At 30.9% G+C, this 23,358-nt stretch overlaps 1 protein-coding gene across 3 annotated transcripts in view; it reads right to left on the bottom strand.

Moving 5' to 3' along the window:
- The window catches only part of LOC114128322 (amyloid beta A4 precursor protein-binding family B member 1-interacting protein), a 42,125-nt gene that overhangs the window by 7,844 nt on the left and 10,923 nt on the right, over nucleotides 1-23,358 (bottom strand). For 2 of the 3 annotated variants that reach the window (XM_050201419.1, XM_050201418.1), the window contains exon 2: nucleotides 10,106-10,239. In XM_050201419.1, the coding sequence (XP_050057376.1) occupies nucleotides 10,106-10,234 (129 nt within the window). In that variant the 5' untranslated portion in view covers nucleotides 10,235-10,239. Of the gene's footprint in view, nucleotides 1-2,767; nucleotides 3,727-10,105; nucleotides 10,240-23,358 lie in introns of those variants that run through there. The other variant, XM_027992808.2, reaches the window with a different exon arrangement.

Genomic DNA, 23,358 nt, shown 5'->3' with positions numbered 1-23,358 from the left:
ACAATAGCGCAATAAATTATTCTTATAACCAAGAAATATTTGCTGAATATCCTCTTTCAAAATACGCATTAATATGCAAGATACATTTTTTCTACAACTTTTGTCACGAATAAGTCGTCTACATTTTTCACCCCCGTTAAGCTGCATAAGGTCAATAAATACGTGTAAAAACTTTAAAACCCTGTTCTCTAAGTTTATAATCACGCGCACACGTTTCAATATTATTTCAACGCTATATTTTGCAAATTTGACATTTTTAACAACGATCGAAGCAGAGGCGGCGTTTGTGTGTTTATTGTGAACGGCGCAAGTTTAAAAATTATAGTTATATTCTCGAACCGAACGTATATTATTACAGCACGCAGTTAAACTGTAGCGTACACAGTATAAAATTATATTGCTCACGCGATTTTTTGATTAATTTATCGTCATTGCTAGACGTCGGCCCGATGATAATAATAACAAGCAAGGCGTTAAACGGATGAGCGTTGTAACTTATAAGTATCGGTTCCTAAACAACGCGATAGTTCTATAAAAAAAAAAAAGTATTTACTCGTTAATATAAAGTATAACTCAACCCCGCATAATATAATATGCATACGGTACATATACAGCGCAGACGGCGCGCGCGGTCACCACTCGCTTTAAATATACAAATAAAAAAAAACATTATGTTTTCAATTAAAAAGGAAACAATGATCCCTATATACTCATTGTGTTAGGTCAACTGACTCGATTAAAATTATGCGTTTTTTTTTTAAGACTCGAAAGCCTATAATACATTATATAATGTTTTAATGCGCCATTGTTCTTCGCGTTCCTCTATATATTATAATAATATATATTTTCGTAACGATGATTACCATTATCATGCCATACGCGATGCATAATAATAAGTAAATAGATGGTATCTCGTCCATTAAACCACCGAATATTCGTTTAATAATTAGTTAGAGCGTACCTATATTAAAATATTATTAATGTAAACGCACGACGTAAGACCGGTGGCGTAATTGACTATGTGTTTGAAGCGGGGGAGGAGGATGTAATTTTTGTACGTTTTACATATTATCTCAAAAAAAAAAAAAAAATGTATGCATCACAAGCACTTATTAATACAACTTTGTGTATGTATAATACGAAATTGCGAGAACTATATTGACTCGTTTTGATCGGTTTGCAGTGATGGCAGGGGTGACGTTCCGTTATTTTTTTCAGGATTTTTTCGACATCTAATAACTACCATGGTATCAGCAGTGATACCGTATCACTATAATAACGGAATTTCTGAATTATCTCACCACGTCGTTATTAAATATTTTATTTTTAACGTAAATCTTATTATCTATGAAAATAATATTTAAATAATACTACATTTTTATAATGTTAATGTCAATGTGATTAAAATAGTTCATTTTTAAATAAATGTTTGATTAATATTGGGGTTTGTCACTGAACTATGAAACTTACATTGTTTACTGATAGATTGTTATTGTTGTAAAATGTGTGTATTTACTATTTTGTATAAATAATTTAAAATATTCAGTGGATAGATTCAATAGATGGCGCCACTAATGAATTCTTATTTTTGTATTTTACTCGTTCATAATTCATAATAATTAACAATATTATAATACGTACAATTTGATATGATAAAAAAATGTTTACGCATTAATAAATAAATAAATGATGATTTCCGACAGAAAGGTGTTAGGTGGCCATCACACATATAAATATTACATGATAAATGCATATTATATATTATTATATAATTTCATGCAAGACAAGACATACCTAGATAACATCTTTTACCTTAACATACGAGTATATACACACATTGGAAATGCTTATTATTATTAGTTTATTACTATCAACATTATATAGCAATAATTACTTCATTATATTATACGAAAATTCAAAAGATTGTACTCCTAAATTGGACTCCGAACACACGTAGACGTAGGAACTACTTCTGCAGAAATCATTCTATTTGATAAGGATAACCATTCCCACTTTAATTCCTTAAGTCACAACCGCCCAATTTACACACAGAAGCACTGTTCGATGGCTTATTCTATTAAATTTTATTTTTATTTACTCAAACTTCTAGAATGTTAATGTGATAGATTTAATTTGATACGTCTTAAATAATCTTATCAAGTGTATAATATATTCTAATCCGTGATTCAGAGTCAGGCCTCCAGTCCTGCAGTGACGACGTGTTGAATTGGTATAATTTTATTTTTAGTCGAATATCACAATATATTATCCTACAAGGCGCGTTCGGTAATCAGGAACCTGCACCGGCTACTATACATAATATTTTATTATTGTATAATATATTATATACGTGCTCTTGAGTCGTATATAATATGCGACACCAACAACAACAACAACTATAATAATAATAATAATAATAATGTAATTGTCACAACTATAATTTAAAAAACACCGGAGAGCACGCAATAGGCGTGGTGCCCACCATCTATGTATGATATATGCATTATACCGTATATTATTATTATTTTCACTGCTATTGAAACGTACTTAAACGAAAAGGAAAAGTACGTTACGTGCGCGCTTTTCACGCGTGTGCCGAGTCTGAGAAACAGTAACAATAATATAACGACGAAGACGACGATGGTGTAACACACGTCAAGTAAAGACATATACATATATAGTGACGAGGAAGACGCGTATAGAGGAAAAAAGTAATTTCAACGACCTCGCGAGCAAAACGCTCGTTCGAGTATAATATGGTACTTACTGCAGTAGGCGCGATCGCGGTCGTGGGCGTTTTCGGGCGATTATCGGAAGTCTTGTGCACGTCGACGACCACTCGGCTGGTGTGTAGGGTGCAGGAGGGTGGCGGAACGTCGCTGCAGCCGTTCGCGCGTCGTTCGTTTGCGGGTAACGGCGGCAGTGGCGACAAGAAAACGGGTCGTTTGTCTGCGGGTTGCGGCAGTGGCGACGGGAAGAGGAATCGTTTGTCTGCTGGTTGCAGCGGTGGCGTCGGGAAAACGCGTCGTCCGTCTGCGGGTAACGGCGGCAGTGGCAACGCGAAAACCCGTTCGCCGGGCAACGGCATGCGCTGCCTCTGGGCGATTATCTGGGCCGCGTTTTTCCGGGTGGTGGAAAAACTGGAGGCGCGGCGAACGGCCACGGAATAGCACGGGGGCGGTGGACGGTAGCTGTTGCGACGTCTGAGCGGCGACGGCGGGGACGGCGGAGACCTTTGCACGCCGGAAAAGCTAACGGTCCGCTTGACGGGCGTCCGTCGGCGAACCGAACTCGCGGCGCTCGACAGCCTCGTCTTCAATATTGGCTTGTAACCGAACGTCAGGTTGCCGTAAATGTGATAGTCTCCTTCTTCTTCTTCGGAAGGCTTTTGACCTCCGCACGACGACGCGGAGGCTGCTGCCCTGGTCCGGTTGCCCACGGCCCCGAACCCATAGCTGCCGTCCTCGTCGCTGTCGCTGTGCTGCTGCCGGCTCCGGCCGCCGCAAGCGTACCGGGTCTTGCACGAGAACATTGCGCCGGCGATGAGTAGTCCGCGGACGTCGGTCGAGAACTGATTCCGGGTCTCGGGATGGGTGGCCGGTCGTCGGATCGCGATGAGCGACTACGACCGGGTGTCTCGGGGACCGGAGCAGCTGCCGCGCGCGGCATATACGTTCGGGTCCGCCAGGTGCAATCTCGAAGAGACCGCCGGTGCATGTGCGTGAGTGCGAGTCCAACACATGTCCCGCCCGCAGAGTAGCACACAATGTAGGTATACCCGACAGAGAGACACCAGATTCAGCAGCAGCAGCAGCAGCAGAAGCGATCCGGAGAGAGAGAGAGAGACCGTATATTTACTCCGCCGTAGACGATCGATGAGCGGCAGATGTTCACGCAACTAGTAATAATACTCGAAATCCGATTCTCGGCCGACATCGAAACTCGTTTACTTCGTGTTGTTATGTGTTTGGTACGCGGGTGTACGTGTATATATATATGTTTAACGAATAATATATATTGTATATTATACGGTTTAAGCGCGTCGGTTACCTGTGGTTCCACCGCGCGTTGTTATTAATTGTTATTATCATCGTCGTCGTCGTCGTCCCCGACATTATTATTATTATTCGCCCTTCTGCGGGGAATGCGCGTTGCACGGATTTCGATAAACAACAAATCTCGTGCGTGTGTGTGGCTTTTTTGCGATTTGGCACCGCCATATGGCCGACCAGACGGTCGGCGGCTATATTTTTTATTTTAATGTACCTATTTTTTTTTTATTTATTTCAAACGTACCTGTGCAACGAGAATTAATAAGACTCGTGTAAGCAGGCGCCATCATCGCGGTCGACGACGCAACGACGATAACGCGACACACGCTGCGAGGACGACCGCCGCGCACAATAAACCAGTCGGACTTACGACGTGCACACGCCATTGTAATAAATAAATACGTGTGTGTAGAAACACAGCGTCTAACAAGGCCCGTGATAAAATATAATATAATAATAATGATAATATTATCGTCGTCATTATTATTATTATTATTAGGTATTGCTGCAGGATTCGCGTGTCGACGACTTTCCGCGATAGCGCGGCGAAAACGCAATCGTATCGTACAAGACACGACTGTAACGTAATAGTTCCGCGGATAATGAGTGGACCGTCGGCGGCGGGGTGACGTGAGGGAATGTAGTCGTTTTACATTATGTCCAAGTCGCGATGACTAACGACTTGCGCGAAAACCGGAAAACCGCGGTCATCGTCGATAACTGCAGCAGAGTGCATGATACATATTTTATTATAAACACACTCTATTCACACACAACGCAATGTGTGTATTGTTATATTTATTATATGTATACACAATATTACATAAAGGAAGCTGTCACGCGAACGAGACAGGCGGAAATGCAATACATCAACAACGTGATGACTGATGACCGCCTCAGCTTTTCCCGATTCAACTGATGGTGGTGGTCGTATAGAGCACAATCGAGTTTAGAATTATTATTATCAGCCGATCGATAAATTTTTTCAAAATAACGTTGGCGCCCGGAAGAATGAAAAACAATTAAGACTTGGGTATATAACAATAAAAATAAAACTCGACGTTGGAAGTACGTATACCCACCACAAATGAAATGGCCTATGAATGACGAAGGGACCGTTTTATTTCAGATCCTGAGTGATTGTTGAACTCCGTATAGAGTTACTTAACCGTCCTAACCTAACGCTCATAAAGTGCGACCTCGCTCGTGGCTTATTTTATCGATTTTTGCTAATTACCGTAGTGTAACAAAGCCCAAATAATAAATAGACAATAAAATGCTACTAGAGTTAATTAGAAAAATTAATGTTATACAATAATAGAAGCTCTTAGCAAAAAAAAATTTAGTAGGTATTATAAGTACACTATTTTAATTTTTTTAAAACTCCGATTTTAAAATTAATGTGCTGCACTGATAATGGACAGTTGTTGGAATGGATGACAATTTCTGTCCTTTGGAACTATTAAGGATATTATATCGTCATAAATTTCATTAAATAACTTTTATTTATTAAAACCTTACACGACTGCAGCGTGGTTAATGTTAAATGTCATCAAAAGTTATACAGCGGTTATAAACTCTATTTAAAATAGTCTCAAACATGCGTGTTTCATGGGACCACGTCGTATGTAAGTTGAAATAATAAGCTCGTATGATTATTTATCTTTATCTTTATTTCTAGAAACGCATAAACTTAATTGACACATATATATATATATATATAGTTATAAATAATGACGATGATAGTTTTTTATATTTCCGGTGGAATGCAAAATATAGTAGTCGACAGTCGTAACTATTCAGTCGATATTTCTTAAATATTAAAATAATGCACATCGTAACTTTAGAAAATGTGTATTATAGTTTTAAAAAGCAAAACACTTTTCCAGTAGTTAAAACGAGTTAAAATTTGCAATTTTTTATTAGAGATCTGATGACATTTTTAACAAGTAAGTTATATAAATGAAATTTTGAAAGCCGACAAAGAAATGTAAGCGTGAATACGTTTTTTAATAATCTTGATATTTTCTGAGTTCGAACATTGTTTTTTGAATATGATAGGAAATATAGTACAGTGTACTATAGCATGTAAAATAACTTATATGAATACGCACCACTATCCCTGCAGTTCAGAGGTGAGCGAAGCGAGTAGTACATTTATTTTTTTAAGTATAATATTCCAACTAACTGTATTATAATTTACAGTATAATTATCATTAAATTTGAAACCAGTTATTAAGAAACTGTTACATATCATACTTTCTATACCCGTAATAAAGATAACCGATGTAATTCAGTATGTCGTATGTGTGGCAGTTAAACGATGCTGGATTTTAATTGAATGTTTATAGAACCAATAAATAACTTTATATGACTTACTTTTAATATATTTGTGAATCGCTTAAAAATGATAATCGAGTGCGCGCATTGTTGCATAACAATCTTGCGCCACCGCCGTTATTTCATTGTCACGTGTAGTTAATCAAAACGAAATAAAATTGCCGCAACATTATAAACCGTCTCAATCGAAGGGACGGACGTCTTAAACTATTGCTTACTTATGGATTGTATTCTGGGGTCTTTGTAAACGACGCGACGCAAACACGAATTTATGTATTTCAATAACAAGTCCATAATGTCACGCTGCGAACAGTATACATATTGTACGGCGGGTAATCGTATCCTCGCGGGATGTGCCACACATGTCTATATTCAGTCAAAAAACGTCGAACAATACATAATGTAACCCCGATAATGGCGGCCGATAGTGCATAAAAGTATAATATATTGTACACTATCTGTGCGTACAATATACATTGTGCAGTTTATCGGTGTTTACATGAGAACAGAATCATTAACGTAAAATCACTAAAAGGCGATCCCTCGGGCGATCCTTTATAGTTCATACACATTACACACTGCAGCAGGGTGATTCATCCGGCATGCTTACACACATATTTTTTCCCTCTAATAACGAACTTATTTAAATTCCGATATTTGGATCGTTTTTGTTTTGATAACCTATTATACCAAATACACACAATTATAATATACTATATACTTTATTATATTATAATATTATTTATTATATGAAAGAGTTGATCGCGTGTGCCTGTCTAAAACCAAACAAAATCATAACGCGTTTGTATTGCGCGGTGGACGAAAACCAAATCCGGAGCCTGCAGTTCGGGTTTCGCCGAACAGATTTAACGCGTGTCCTGCAGCAGCATCAATTTTTTTCTAATCACATCTCGCCGCCGACTTAATTGACCCGGGTGTTATACACCTATTTTACACACACGGCGGACGGTAAGTGAAGTATAAATCATGGACATTAAACCGTCGCAGAACACCTGGCCAGGTGCGGTCGTGCGCATACCGCTCGCCTGGTCGTGCTTACAACACGCGCCACCTGCCCCGCCGAAGACCAGACACGTGCAGTGCACACGTCGGCGCGGGGCAAGGATATAGGTTTGCAGCTGCTGTTGCCGCCGCCGTAATAAGGGCGCATGCCATCTGTTGACGGGCCGAATATTAATATACTTATGGGTTCTACCTAGATACATATACACACTATATACCTATATACTCCATACGTGACCCGCAAAATCGTCCTTGACGATCGAAATCCCTACATAACCGTGACGGACTTGTTGATCGAGAGACAGAGATAAATATATTATTATATTCGTCGAGCAGTTTTTTGAGTGTACCTATATGAGTACGTTGTATGTGTTATTGTTATGGTTATATTTGTTGTCGATGCTATTATTCGGACCAGACCCGTGCCACATCAAATGTTCAGGAGCAAACTAAATTTGATGGGGAGGGGGGGCGAAATAATAAAAATAATTATTAGAAATAACGACAATATTATTATAACTATATCTATTATTTTATACTTGCATATCTCATATCATTTTCTCTTAAGTACTCCTCGTGTGCGTATCTTGTATTTCCAACTTCAATCATTATTATAAGTTATAGCTTACTTTACTATATAATAATACCTACACTATATATTCAGTGAGCTATGCTGCTTCGTCTCAAGTCTTTGATTTTTCTACAAATTGTTAGAAAGCTTTTTTAACCTTTTTTTTAATCATTTCACATTTTGCTAGATTCATGTTATCTATTTTAGATCACTTCTAAAATCAACAGTTTCTTTATAAACAATACATCTCGAATCCATATGCACGGTAGGTTAGAGGGAATATTTTTTATGAGAATCTATTCCCACTATGATACTATAATGTCATATTTTAGCAAGTAGGTGCTGTAGTTACTTTTGTATCAATAATAAAATTGATCGATTTTTTTTATATTTTATATTATTGGGTACATAACAATCCGTTTTTATAACACTTCACAAATATAATATAATATTATGGAGAAATTGGTCATACGCATTAATGTTATCGCAACGAAAAAATTTGATTTTATTATGGTATATAGACTATGCAATTTTTGTAATATATATTTAGCGAGATCTGAGACATGTACCTAATATAATATTATTTCCATTTAATAAAATGTCTTTTGGGATTGGAGGGTTGCATGCTGCTGCGGAGTTCGTGGACGCGTCACGCCCAAATCGTAAAACGTAATAAAATAAATGTTGTTTAAAAAAAAAAAAAATACTATTCACATTTTATAACATTTCAATACATATATTTTAGTCACACCTTGAAAAGCACTCAATCTACACGCTATAACACCATTATAAAGTAATAATAATATAAATCGATCCTTAAATTATATTATATTATTATATAGATGATTTTTCTAGATTTTAGATCGGCGAGAAGGTGATTACACCATAGGTTTTACAACGATAGGTTTTATTTTCCTCAGTTTATTATGTTTATATTATATTATGTTGATAAAATGTTTTTCTCGGGAAAAAAGAACATCGCAAAAGTTTTATGTAGCGTATAACTTATAACGTTACGTTTTTTTTTTAAAGGTTATATATATTAATTTTAGTCACAAAAGTTTTTTTACATTTTACAACAGGCGGTAAAAATAAAAAGTTGCTTAAGATTATAGTAAACTGTACGCCATACATGTTATAAATATTAAATATTATTACTTGACATTTGAATACAAAATTTCTCATAAAGAAACACTGTTTATACATCTACAGTTCTATAAACATTATCTACAATTATCTATTACTAAAACAATAAACCTATTTCTAATCAAAATAATTTTAGATTGCGATAGGCATTAGCCGGACACTACCAAATAGTCACCTAGATCAGTAGTTCTCAACCGGTGTGCAACAGTAAATTAAAATATAAATAATTTATAGGTACATATTATAATATGTAGGTATTGTTGGCATTGTAGGCCCCACGAGATTTTTATAAAACACCAATGAACAGTGAATACAAAAAGGTTGAGAACCATCATTGACCTAGATAAATCAAAATTTTACTGGACTACTTTGAAGGTACAATATATTGAACATACACATCTACGCAGTATTATTTTGATTACTAGTATTTTAATCAAACATTTTTTTTTTTTTGTTTAACGACATTAAATATGTCTCTCAAAATCTATTGTTTTGATAAAATTTTGCTAGAATAGTTTTTAGGCTTGGTAAACAAACTATCGATTTCTACTGTAGTGTGTTTGGAACTCTAATTGTAATTCTATTTGAGTTTTTTTCATTGATATCAACATTTAACACCATCTTTTTTTTAACAGCTATTCCCAATTAAAGACAAGTTGTAAAACTTTTTTTTTTAAATTTGTAAGCATCATTTAATTGTTTTTTATTTTTTATAATATGCAAAAATAAAGCGAATAGCTGTTGCAAACGAATATACGGTTTATTTCAAAAAGCAGAAATATAATATATATATATATTTATATATTCCCGGACGGAATTTTTTTATTGATTATAATTAAAACACCGAGTCATTTTGAAACAACACGCAAAAATTAACAAACGCCTAGAGCTATTGACAATGCTGAATAACACATTAATCAGTATATATTCTAACAATAACGGCGTATGTATATATTATAAATTATATATTTACCGAAGCTAACGAGTCCAATTCACCGAGCCAAACATCTAACAATCGTTCTGGGTCTTCTTCTTCCGAGTCGCCACAGTAATTGGAGTCCACTGGACAATCGACGTCGTAATTGCCCTCATATGGTCTCATTACAGCTGTAATCATAAACATCGTTTTACTTCAATCAAGAAACATAAAACGTAAGCGTGATAACCGACTAACATTATAAGGCGAGTTATATGGTGAATTGTTGAATTTTACTGGGAACCAAACGGCATATTATATAATATACTAAGTACGTTATTGATATAATAGTTGTTTTATTTTAGTTGTGCTAAGCTAAAAAGGATATATATCTATAATTTTAGTCACAACGATTTCATTGGGATTAAAAAATAAATCTTTAATTAGATTGTGATGAAATATATTTATTCTGAAATTTAATCAATTGTAATTATAGTTGTAATCATAAATATTTTTTCAATATAATTTTATAATTTATTGTGAAATTAAAATAGTTGAAAAACTTAAACATTTTTTAGTTGAAGTGCATTTATTAATTAGTATTTTAAATTTGAAAAAATGATACAAATACTTTGATCTATAGAGACTTTAAAAAATTGATTATATTCGATTTCAGTTTCAATGTAACCTATTTCTATATGTGTGAAAATCTAATACCATAAATATAAAAATAATTAGTTTACCAACTATATATATTCAATTAGTATTTAGTTATTTTTCAGTAATATAATCAAGAATACATTTTTCAAATTTATAACTGCATCAACTTAGTCTAGATTTAAATATTCCAAATTGTTAACTTCGTAGTATATTTGATGTAATAAAATATCTTAAGTGCAAACTTTAGATAGAGTACTGCAATTTTTATGTATCTGCTATAACCTATGTTAACTTGGTGGCACTAGTCTAATGTATAATTAATAAGTTACTATTGATCTACCTTGACTAAGCTTTTTAAATCTGTTTAATATATAATTTTATTAAAGTGATGCTCGACACCTACTACACAGCAGAGTTTACTTTGCCACTTGTTTTAAAATTAAGTTTAAAATATTTAATAACACCTTCGGTTTTTCTTTTTTTTATTTATATGTTTCTTTTTTCTTTTTTTTTGAATAGGGTACATTTATAACAGTTAGTTTTTCTGTAAAATTTAGTGGAAATAATTTCATAATTCAAAAAATATTTTAAAATGTGCATTGCATGATGAATATTAATATTCAAAAATGTTCATTAGATAATTAGAAAATATAACGTTTCCACCTCGCTTTTTAATTGCACTTTATATTATCATAGCAATGGTATAATTGGTAGATTTGTATACCGCGATGCCTTGCACAAAAGTTTAGGGAGCATAATATTATCATGAAAAGGCATTATGTGTTAGTTAAAATAACACAAAACTTGTTTGAAAACAACAATAAGAGGCATCCAATGTTATACAAATATTTAACCTTATCACCACGAGTGATTTTTTTTTATATCCCCCCCTAACAGCTGATGATGCAGGATAACATTTGACCCTAATGCAATGTTTCTTATTGAAATCACCCTCCATAACAGTCTGAATAATGAACTTTTCAAAACGATAGCGCCATGATTTTCAAAAGTGCATCATGAATAATAAAATGTTTTTCTTTTTTTTAGAATTGTTTAAAAACACTAAAAATCGACCGTTCAATAAGCTTAGAAATGTAATACTGCAAGTGTATAATATATCAAATAGATTTTTCAATGTTTACTGTAAGAAGTGTTATCTTATCCTACGTAAAAATTATAAATTATAATACATATATATCAATACCGCTATGTACTCTCTTCGGTAGTTGTGCGTTTTTATACCATATACCTACACTAGTGAGTCATCTATAATATAATAATTAATAATCAATATGATATTCGGGGACTAAAACTAGTGAACAATAGAAATAAACTCATTGTACCTATATTACAATAATTTAGAAGCACGACTGTCCTTCAAACATCTATTGTCGCATAACAAAAATCACGTAATTTCTACAATAACAAATAACTATATAGTCACATAAGCCTAAAAAGTAACGCACAGAGTTCATAATATAGTACAACACGTTAAGATAAAACCAAATATTGTAATATATAAACAAGCTAGACGTTAATATTATTATTTACTAGTTGTGTTGGCAGACGAACCGAATTATATTTTATATTTCGATAATCAATCACCGAACGCCCTCTGGTGGTTTAATAATCTTCACCTGTCATTGGCATGTGGGCTCATATTTTATCACGTCAACCAAGGCAAACACCCAAGGTCGAGTTCACACTGTATACACGTTACAGACACGTGGCTTGTGGAGATCGACAATTCTGTCAGAAATTATAAAAACATAACATAGTATCAACATGATCACTTATTTAAACTGTGAAGCAGACAACACGAGTTTGCTCAAAATAACTTGGATTACCCATAGGCTCGCGATTTCGGTAATTCCAAAGAAAATAAACTGCTTGCATTTCAGGTATTATATAGGTTTAATATACATTTTTACGTTAATTGTTGCAAAGAGTTAATAAAAATGTTATTGTTTTGTCTGAAAAGAAACAATACAATACAAAAACAATACAAATTACATCATGAGGTAGGTATAAGTAAATAAATAATAAAAAATGCTTCATGAAATAAATGCCGACATCAAAACGGAGAAAATAATATGTTACGATATGTATTTCACGACTTGAATTGTTTTAGAATGGATAATTTCTGTCGAAAATACAATTATTGAATATGGAACTGATGGTGGAAAAATGAAAACCGATATGATACACAGAGCACAATTTCATGACACGAAGGTGCTTATAAAGACTCAGACATTACAATAGACAAACTCTTCGCACAGCTGAGGGACCCCTCCTTTATATAATATACTCAACAACTGAGATAAGAACCACTGACACCCTTTGCACACAGGATGTATCATATATCAAAAATACATATATTATGATGTTATATGTCCCTTCTATATCTAGCCGTACTATTCGGTTAACGTATACCTATATATATATATATATATATATATATATATATATATATATATATATATATATATATTATACTATTCTATTACAATTTACTATTTATATTAATATATTTTTAATTGTAATATTATAATATATTATATCGTAATAACGATAATTTATTTATATTATTATTTACGTGATCAATAATATTACGATATTTTTATGTTAGTATATACGATACTTTATTTAGTGGACCTTCAAATATTTTGCATAGACCTATTGATATCTGTACTTTTTATAATTGCACATTCCTTTTTCGTATTAAATTGATATAATATTTTTAAATTTGTAGCCTAAATCTTTTGTTTTCCTCTCTGTCAGCAGACAGCAATGCAATATAATGCATAAATGCTATACAATGTATATAATAAATTGTAATTCAGATTCAGCCCTATAATGGAACCTCGTGGATTAGCTTCCGTTGAAAGCATAAAATAAACAATAAACAACAATTTAATAAGATTTGCACACTGAACACGCGCACATTATTAGTAATTCGAATACTGAACTGACTAAATGACAACACTAATCATATAGAGGATTATAATATTATATAATATACCAAAATAATTATAATGCGTCGTATATAATATCCCTCTCAACCTTTTCTCCATCCTCAACTCTAATACGGAAATTGCCATAAAAAAAATTATCATCTTTACGTATAATGGAAGCTGGTTTTGTCATTTAAAAATTGTATTGCTAATATTTATCATAATATGTATATATTGCCAATAATGATTGGTGAATAATTATACATAACTGTATACAATTATGTAGAATAATTTAATTGTCGAGCTGTTATTAGTCTTGTATTAAAAGCTAATTAAAATAAATTAAGTGTTGTCGATAATTAGCATAAGTACCTACATTACCTTTAATTGCCATTGACATTTAGTGTTATAATATCGTAAGTTAAATCTTTTTAAGTTTGTGCTCATTTTTGCATTTAAAAATTTTAAGTTATATTCAAATAATATTATGATAATTTAAAATGCTAAACAATACAAACTGGGCGTTGCACATTCGCTTCGTTTCGCCCACATTCACACAAGATATTCAATAATTTTTTTTAAATTCTATAAACAATAATAAATCATCGTAATTTAAAAACATTTCTTCACATTTTGTTTTTTAAATATGAATATTATAGAAGTATAAATAAATTACTACCGAGTAAAACTTTTAGAATAACTAATTCAATAATATTTAAATATAAATATACACAACATGTGAATGTGAAATCAATAAATCATATCATAATTAAACACCCAATTTATAATTTCAACAAACAATACTTCGAATTATTTATAATTAAAATTATAAAGAATTTGGAAAAAAAATAAGTATCTTAAGTACCCACCATCTGTATCTGTTGTATTAAAACAGAGTGTAGTGCTATTATCTGATACTATAAACTTTTGAGATTTTTTATTAGGTACTCAAAAAATTCAAATGAGTCTTCAAAAATAAAACTCACATCAAAGCAAAACCAAAATAGCTTCTTCCTTTTCCTTGATACGAATATCATATTTAAAATATTTTAATTTATTACAGCTGTTTAACTTAAGTGTTTTATTCTGTTTTTGTTCAAAGAAACTTATATAAACTTTAGCATTGTTGAAATATAAGGTAGGTAAATAATAATTGAAATTTTACATGGAATGCCGATCTGAATTATTTGCATAAGACAAAGAAAACGTTATTATACATTATTAAATATGAAACATGCAGTATGTATATAAAATAATATCTAACATGCTATCAAATGTCGAATTTGAACTTCAGTCTGATTTTTTTTATTGAGAAATCAATACTGCTTTTTATTAATAGTTATGCATATGTGTTAACAACAGGATTTTGCTAAAACCGCAATCTATTATCAGATAACTGATAAGTACAGAATATTATAATAATTTATAATGGAATAATACATAAACTTATTAGACAGCAGTATATAAAAATTGTTTCTAAATTATTAATGGTATTAATTATTAATAGTTTATACCACATACTACATAGATACATGACATGTATGTTCAAATAAAAACTATGATATATACTTAATAATTAAACCCCTACTCAAAATCATTATGAATAGAAAATTATCATCTTTAATTGCGATTATCGAATTGCAAATTTTTTAAAAGTATTTGTTATATGCTTCTCAAACACATCTTAAGTGCTAATATAGAATATAGAAACGGTATTATATGTGCAAACAATTTAATTTCGAATAATTTATCGTCTAAAATATTATAAAGTACACACGCAAAAATATTAATATAATCGTCGAGACCGGTTATAAATCCGTTATGTATTATATACTATTTATACTATAGCCACGAGATTACTATGTATATACCATATAATTAATAACATTATCACTGTGGAAAAAAATCAACACGCATGCACAATGAAGGGTTGGTGCCCAATTGTTCAAACGATTATTCTTTATTATTACTTTTTATTTTAAATCGCCGTGAAAAAAATAATTATTATTGTTTGCCAGAAACAGATATATCAAGAATATATTTTTTTTTATCACGCATTATCACATTATACAGTCTACGGCGTAACGATTAAAACAACAATTGCTTCCAGCGAACGCACGGTTCAATGTTCAAATTATAAAACCTACAGCGCCACTCGTGTCCAAATCAACAACAAAAAACGAACCATTGTTACACATAAAGTGACATTAGTTATACTTATAACAAACGTAAAAAAAAATGTTTGCCTAGAGCCCTAAAAAAGGAATACCATCCAAACAGTGTATAATAGAATCCAAACGGTTTGCTTTTGAAAACGAACGATGAAATGAAATTATGTTAAACATGCGTGTTTACCAAAATACGTTTAAATTATTTTGTACGCACGATTAAACGTGGTACATGTATAATAATATTCGTCGTTACAAAACATTGTTTGCAAAAACCTTCTACCCAGCAAACATCTATGTAGGTGATAATATGCATATCTTACAGTATTTATGGACTGTAACGCCCATTCTAAAGCACGGTGTATAGTGTATACGGTACACATTGTATATACAGAGTACGTTAAATTGAACAAATTAACTTTTCAACCAGTACACGTGCACGTTATCTAGAAAAAATAAACAACTTGCATATTATTATAATTTAAACGAACGGCCGCCGACTCAAAAAATGGTATTGTACACTTTCAGTGCACGCGCTGTTACTTGACTATGAAACGCATGTCACAATATTCTATAAAATATTATATTCTTATAGATTTTTAAATAAGCGTCAACGCCAACGTCGTCGTCTGCAGTTGGGACAGTACAATAATTATTATTTATTAATTATTAGAAATTAAATTTATTATGGATTACACGTCTCTTATCATTAATGGCGCAACTTATTATGACTTACATCGAACGTACGGTGGTGTTTATTACACTGACGCCAGAACGACGAGCGAAAGTCGAAAAATTATATTATCTATGAAATTTGAATTAAATTTATTTGCCGGCTCACGTAATGACCTTGAGAAAATATGCATATTATATATACCTACATAATATATGGGAGAGTCATAGGTTAAACAATTTTTTCCTAGAATTTCATTACAACGCATCACCCCTCCACCTTTTCATCATATAAGCAACACCAATCATACAACACAAATATAATTTTAATTATGCGTACATGTTCACAATATAATAAACGTTTTAACACATCTTACAAAAAAAAAAATAGGGAAAGTGTAACGGTATGGTATTCTTGAATGCGTCTGAACTTTGAAGTATATATAAAAACATATGATAATATACCTATGTATAATAAAATAAATATAATGCTACACAGTTTTGAAAATATCAGAAAAAACTTTTAAAAAATAATTATTATAGAGAAATATAATATAACATTATTTGAATTTTTTATAATTGAACCTATGTGTTTTTTATGAATTGGTCTAATATGATTAACGTATACGCCAAAATCAAAATAATTTTGTTAAATTAACAGCCATGAATGGTGAAGGACCAGAGAATTGATAAAACACATTGGTGAAGAAACATTACGCCATGAAAAATAGTAGGTACTAAAAGTGATGATAGCGCAATCGTCGATAAGATTACGGAAGAGGAAAAATACAAAACCGAAGGTAACTAGAGAAAATAATTATTTTCCACTATGTTAAATAAACAAGAGAAGAGCCAAAAACAAGAGGTATTTTATTTTACAAAATAAATACCTATAAGTATACTACAATACTGAATTTCAAATATAATTAAAAACTTGTGTAAATATTTAAAAATGTTAAACCTAAACAACTTCTAAAAATAAAATGTACTTATATCCTGTATTATTTTATATTATATAATATATTTTTTTTAATCGTATATATTAGTACAAAACGACACAAACATCGTAAATAATATCTTATCTTCTTAAAACATGATGAGCCCAACGTATCAAAGAACAATAGAACTAATATGCACATTGAACATAAGCACTTCATATTTATATGGAACAAAATAATGCAAATACTGTCTATACGCACCTTATAACTATTTATTGTAAATTTAACTATCAAACATCTAAGTGACGTTATTTTCAAGTCTTTATTTTATTTTATTTAAATAAAGGTTAGGTAGATAAAATCTAAATAAATTGTCGACATGATTTTATTAGAAAATGAACAGCTTAATGCTGAACTAATAAAAATAGTAGAACATTTCAATATTTTAAAAAGGTTGTCGTTCAAGTTAACCACTTATAAATGATGAGTAATATGCGTAAAATATTTAACCTTAAATGTTGAAACGTAAACAAATAAATTCTTCAACCATTATTATCAGTAGAATAAAGCTAAAAGTTTCTTTTTGATATCTATACAGTAATTCTTAGTTGAGATATTAGTTTAAAATATATAACATTCAACAAGCTTAATATATGTATAGTGTAAAACTGTAAAGTATTGACATAATTTATATAGCATTACTGTAATGTTTTTATGCGTGTGTAATTTGATTTGTTTTCGTTAAATTAACAGATTAGTTTACATTTTACGGTATACGTAAAGTATACACTTTAAAATTATTTTATTTAAAAAACCATTTGACGATAGATACTATACTATGATTGTACTTATTGCCACCAAAATAAAATAAAAATTATCATTATAATCTAAGGATCTCGCTTCCCACTTACATAATGCATTCAAACATTTAATTTTGAACAGATGGTAAGTATTTTATTTTATTTTCATTTAAACATAAACCTTAATCGACATAAAAGTGGGAGTTTTATTTATTCGACTAAAATGTACTCGTGTCAAAACGCCCACAAAGGTAATACGTACGATGTGGCTTCGTGACCCATAATTATGCTATTGATAATCTTTACGGGCCCTAAACGACAAATATACTCATATAATGCACACACATAAAGACAGAGTGGTTTATTAAAATTGACTATAATATCCGGAGTGAAAATTGAAAAAAAAATGAAATAGAGAGGATGTAGGATGTACGTGACCGCTGTAGTGTCCTTCTGTCTTTTGCCGGTTTCATGACAATTGCACATTAATTTTAATGAATACGATCATGCTCCAGCGTTTTGCCATTATTGTCTATTAAACTCTTGTCTGTCATACACAATGATGTATTATTGCTAGTAAAGTGCGTGCAATAAAAAAATATATATATTTATATTTTAAAGCCAAATGTACCTACCTACAGTATACTTTTACAGAGGAAGTAGTCACAAATTCACAAATATTAACTTGTAATAAACATCATGCATCCACATATTTTATATAGATAAGAATAATCTGAAAATAACAGGCAACTAGGTTATGGACATTGAAAAGGAAGTTGAAATAATACGCTTAAAAATTAATCAACGTATGATACATGTTCAAAAACAAGCAGATGACAATTTATTATTAAATTAAAGATAATTCTTTTGCAATTTTCGATATTCGTTATAAAAACTTATAATAATAAATTATAAATGGAGACTACTGTACAAAAAACACTAGAATACATTTTCACCAACTATATTTTTGATAATATATACTCTATAAATAAGAACGTTGAAAAAAAGCATACATATTATATTGGATGTGCATTGATAAAATATCTAGATCGAATGGGTTGATCACATATTATATCAGATTTAGTTGGCATGCGACACCTACAGTTTTGTTCTCATAGAAAGTGTGGCCAGTTTTAAGAGGCGTATTACCGTGACCAGTGGACCTAAAACCATGGGGAGTCCGTTCTTCTCGGTCGACCCGCAATTATACACGCCTCGTCGACCTCCCAGTAAGCGATAAGTATATGATGTGAACCACTGATCAGCAGCTGGTGTCACGAGTACAGTCAAAGGTCTTCTTACATAATATACACCGACCAACACTACAATAGACGTAATATTTTAAACCGAACCAATAGCTTTTGCTTAAAATATAAATAGTGGAGCTGTATTTCCACCATACGGACGACTCTGCATTTAGAAATGGCCAACGACGGGGTTGACACGATTAAATTTAAATGTTTAAAATTATATTCCAACGATGTAAAAAAAAGGGGAGAAGGCATTTATTTAAAAAAAGTTTCATGTATATTAGTTTATTACGAAGGCTCATGTGCGTGATGTCTGCCATCGGTGCCCGATAATTCAAACAGGCGCTGTATATTCGAGACGTGCGAGTGGCCTACTACAAACGGTTTGGGTGACAGGACGCGTAGGGCGGGGGAACGGATTCTGAACAACATATGGTGCGCACACAGTGGTGTCCAAACGAATATGCACAGGGGTCAACAACATGCGAGTGCGAGTTGTAGGATTTTCCGAGTGCATTTTTAAAACAAACTGCTCACCTTGAAAACCTATTGCACTATATATGGAGAAGTCTAATTTGAAACAAAAGAACATCAAGACATTTTAACCGATTATCTGTTAAGTGGTTGGTGATGGAAAAACTGCTTTGTATAATTTTTTAAAAGAATCGATTCATTCGACAAGCCGCATGAGATTACATTCTTAAAATTCTTTCGATAATTCCAACATTACCAACAATCGACTGCCAATCGTTACTCGGGATCTCCGTGCATTTGTTGTGTATAGAGTTTGGAAAAAAGGTAGCCTCTAAGGCATGAGTAATTCGTTGTAACAAATGTGTATAATATAAATACACTACGTGGATATATGTTATAATAAAAACAATATATATTTCGTCATTAATTTTAATAATTATTAAAATAATTGATAAAAATATATAACCTATAGGTACCTACTTGAGAAAAAATATTTAGAACACGACAGAATAAATTAGGTAATAAAATAAAACACGGAGTGTACCACGTTGTCAAGGTATCAAATTATCAAAGAAACTGGTTTACTTGATGATAGGTATTATATAGTTACTCTTTATTGATGGACTAATTATTATCAACTATCAAATTAATTATTATATTTAGCTAACGGTTATATTTGCGAAACGATAAGTTAAACACTTGTTAGCTATATGATTATGAAGTAAAAAGGTGTCAACATATTATATAAAATATAAATTTTAGAGTAAAAATATGAACTATATAATATATGTCAACTAAAATAGTTGTTGTAAAACTAAATATGAAATATTATTGAGTTTGAGTATATTATATTTATAATCAACGTTCACTATTTATTGTAAATTAATTGTATAGGTAAATATAATAAAAATATTAAAAGATAATTAGTCTAGTTTAATTAATTAGGTTATATTTTCTATATAAATCGAAAAAAATGTAGTATTAAAGGTCTAAGTTGATTTATTTTTCAGGATTAGGATTATCATTATTGATTAACAATTGGATCTATGTATATACTATGATAATTTTTCATTTTATTCATGATTGTTTCCCACGCTCTTAAATACATGTTTGAATAAATTATGTAGACTTATGTAGATGATGAAAATAAAAAAAGTTTTGAACTCATTGTTTAGATATATATATTTTTTAATTTTTTTCCTTGGGGTATCGTCCGATATTGCCAATGCTGATCTGTTTATAAAACGAGTCATGAAAGGCCAAAGCTCGTGAGTCACGTTTTGGACGGTTTATGAAAATGTTTTTAACCAACCTCTCCCTTCTCCAACCACATGAACGAGTTTGGCGACGAAATACTAACATATCATTTTTTTTTTTTTTTAAAAAAAGCTGTGAAAACTCATGTGGCAGTATCTCGACAATACAGCGCGAAAGTTTCATTGACCTTAATTAAATATCAGCCTATACATGAATGAATACATAAAAATACATGTTTGTTGAAATAAAAGCAAACACAATTGAAGTATAAAAACTTCCTAGAAATTAACCGCATTGTTTTCAAATTTATTATATACGAATACACAATACAAAGAGGGGATAAGAATAAACCAAAAAAATATGATTAACTACATTATAATGTCTTATTCATTAATAAAAATTAAAAACACATCGTGAGGTTATTAAAATATAATTTTTCTATAAAAATAAAATATGTGTGGTATATCTACAACGAAATATTTTCATATAGAATATTAATAATATTTATTTAAAATACATATTTAACGTGTAAACATGTTATTATACTTAGTACTTTTATGTTCTAGCAAAATAACTTTTTTCTAATTTGCTTCTTTATTGGTTTTATATATTTTTAAAACTATTTTAATACTTAAATATTATACTGGTAATAATTAAAACACGAATAGCTAATTCAAATTCCCGACATAAACAGTTAAATGTTTTTTGTTTAATTATTAATTACTCAATATTGTTTAAAATGTATCTACATTTCTAGAAAAAAAAACAACATTTGGTATTTTAAATTTTTTAATTACGCCTGTAACAAATATTTATCTACGACAAAAATACTTAAACAGGGTATTATATAAATAATATAAAATCTACACTTTGAATTAAAATTGTGGTCTTGTGGCTATGTATTTATAATAATAATAAATAAAATATAACTAGCCTGACATTATTTATTATTTATTTTATGTTTATAAAGAGAAATAGGATCACAGAAGTAGTAATTTATGACTGAGTATTATTCAAAACGATTATGTTGCTATATAAAATATATTGACTCACTAAACAATTCGTTAACATAGACTATACTATTATATATTATATAATAGAAGGTACACACTGATGACAAAATAATAGATAATTCAAATCATTGCAAAATAGTTAAATCTTTGTAAGATCACTTGTTACTTATTTTATTTTAAAAGTATAATATTATATTAAGATTATGATACAAACATAGTTACTTGTCTAGCAGTTAGACTAGACTCTAGCTAAACAAATTGTTACGCCACATTAAACAAATATTTAAAAAAGGTAAACACAAAAATGTCTATGATGCTTTCAATCTCGAACTTTGATTGTTCTATTGTGATAAAACAAAAACCATAATAATAATTTTTTTAACATAATAGCTAATAAGTCAAAATAATACCAATATTATTTTCGTAATAGAAAATTAAATAATTGTAAGACGATAGCGTTTAAATTAGTTGAAAATTATTTTGGAATATGAATTAAGTGCTTTTAGTAATAACTTTAATACCTATTAGGTAATTCTTCAATCTATATAGAAATCAATCCTAATTAATCCTAAGGTATTAAGGTAGAAATCGTACGGTATTTGTATAATTATCAAGGGGGAATGTTTCGCCACACACTTAAATGAACAATACCATTTAAATATGATATCCTAAACCTCATGAGTCATGATTTAATCCTAAAAGTCTAAAATATAACAAGGTATAAGTGACATTTTACCCTAAATTGCCTATATTGCGCAACATGAAACTATAGTTTAATCAGATTAATTTTCAGACACAATGTAACGCTAAATAAGTATAAATATATACTAATATAATTTATTTAAAATTACAAGTGTATATAGATCGATACACCTAACACTAGTATATTGCTATATTATAGTATATTACACAACAAATAATATACGAATATTACAATAGATATTACAATATGTTATATAATTCAAACTATATTTATAAATCGTTTAAATACAGGTATATTATTTTGTTTTTTATTGATTAAATCCGCGGAAACTTTAACCACTGGGTGTCTAAATAACATATTATATGTAATTGAAACCTTAATAAATTGAAAAATCATTTTTTCATTCAGTAACAACATATAG

The sequence above is a fragment of the Aphis gossypii genome, chromosome 2 (assembly GCF_020184175.1).
Source record: "Aphis gossypii isolate Hap1 chromosome 2, ASM2018417v2, whole genome shotgun sequence".
NCBI classification, from domain to species: domain Eukaryota; kingdom Metazoa; phylum Arthropoda; class Insecta; order Hemiptera; family Aphididae; genus Aphis; species Aphis gossypii.
Note: the sequence above shows the minus strand (reverse complement) of the source record. Positions and strands in the feature narration are given on the sequence as shown.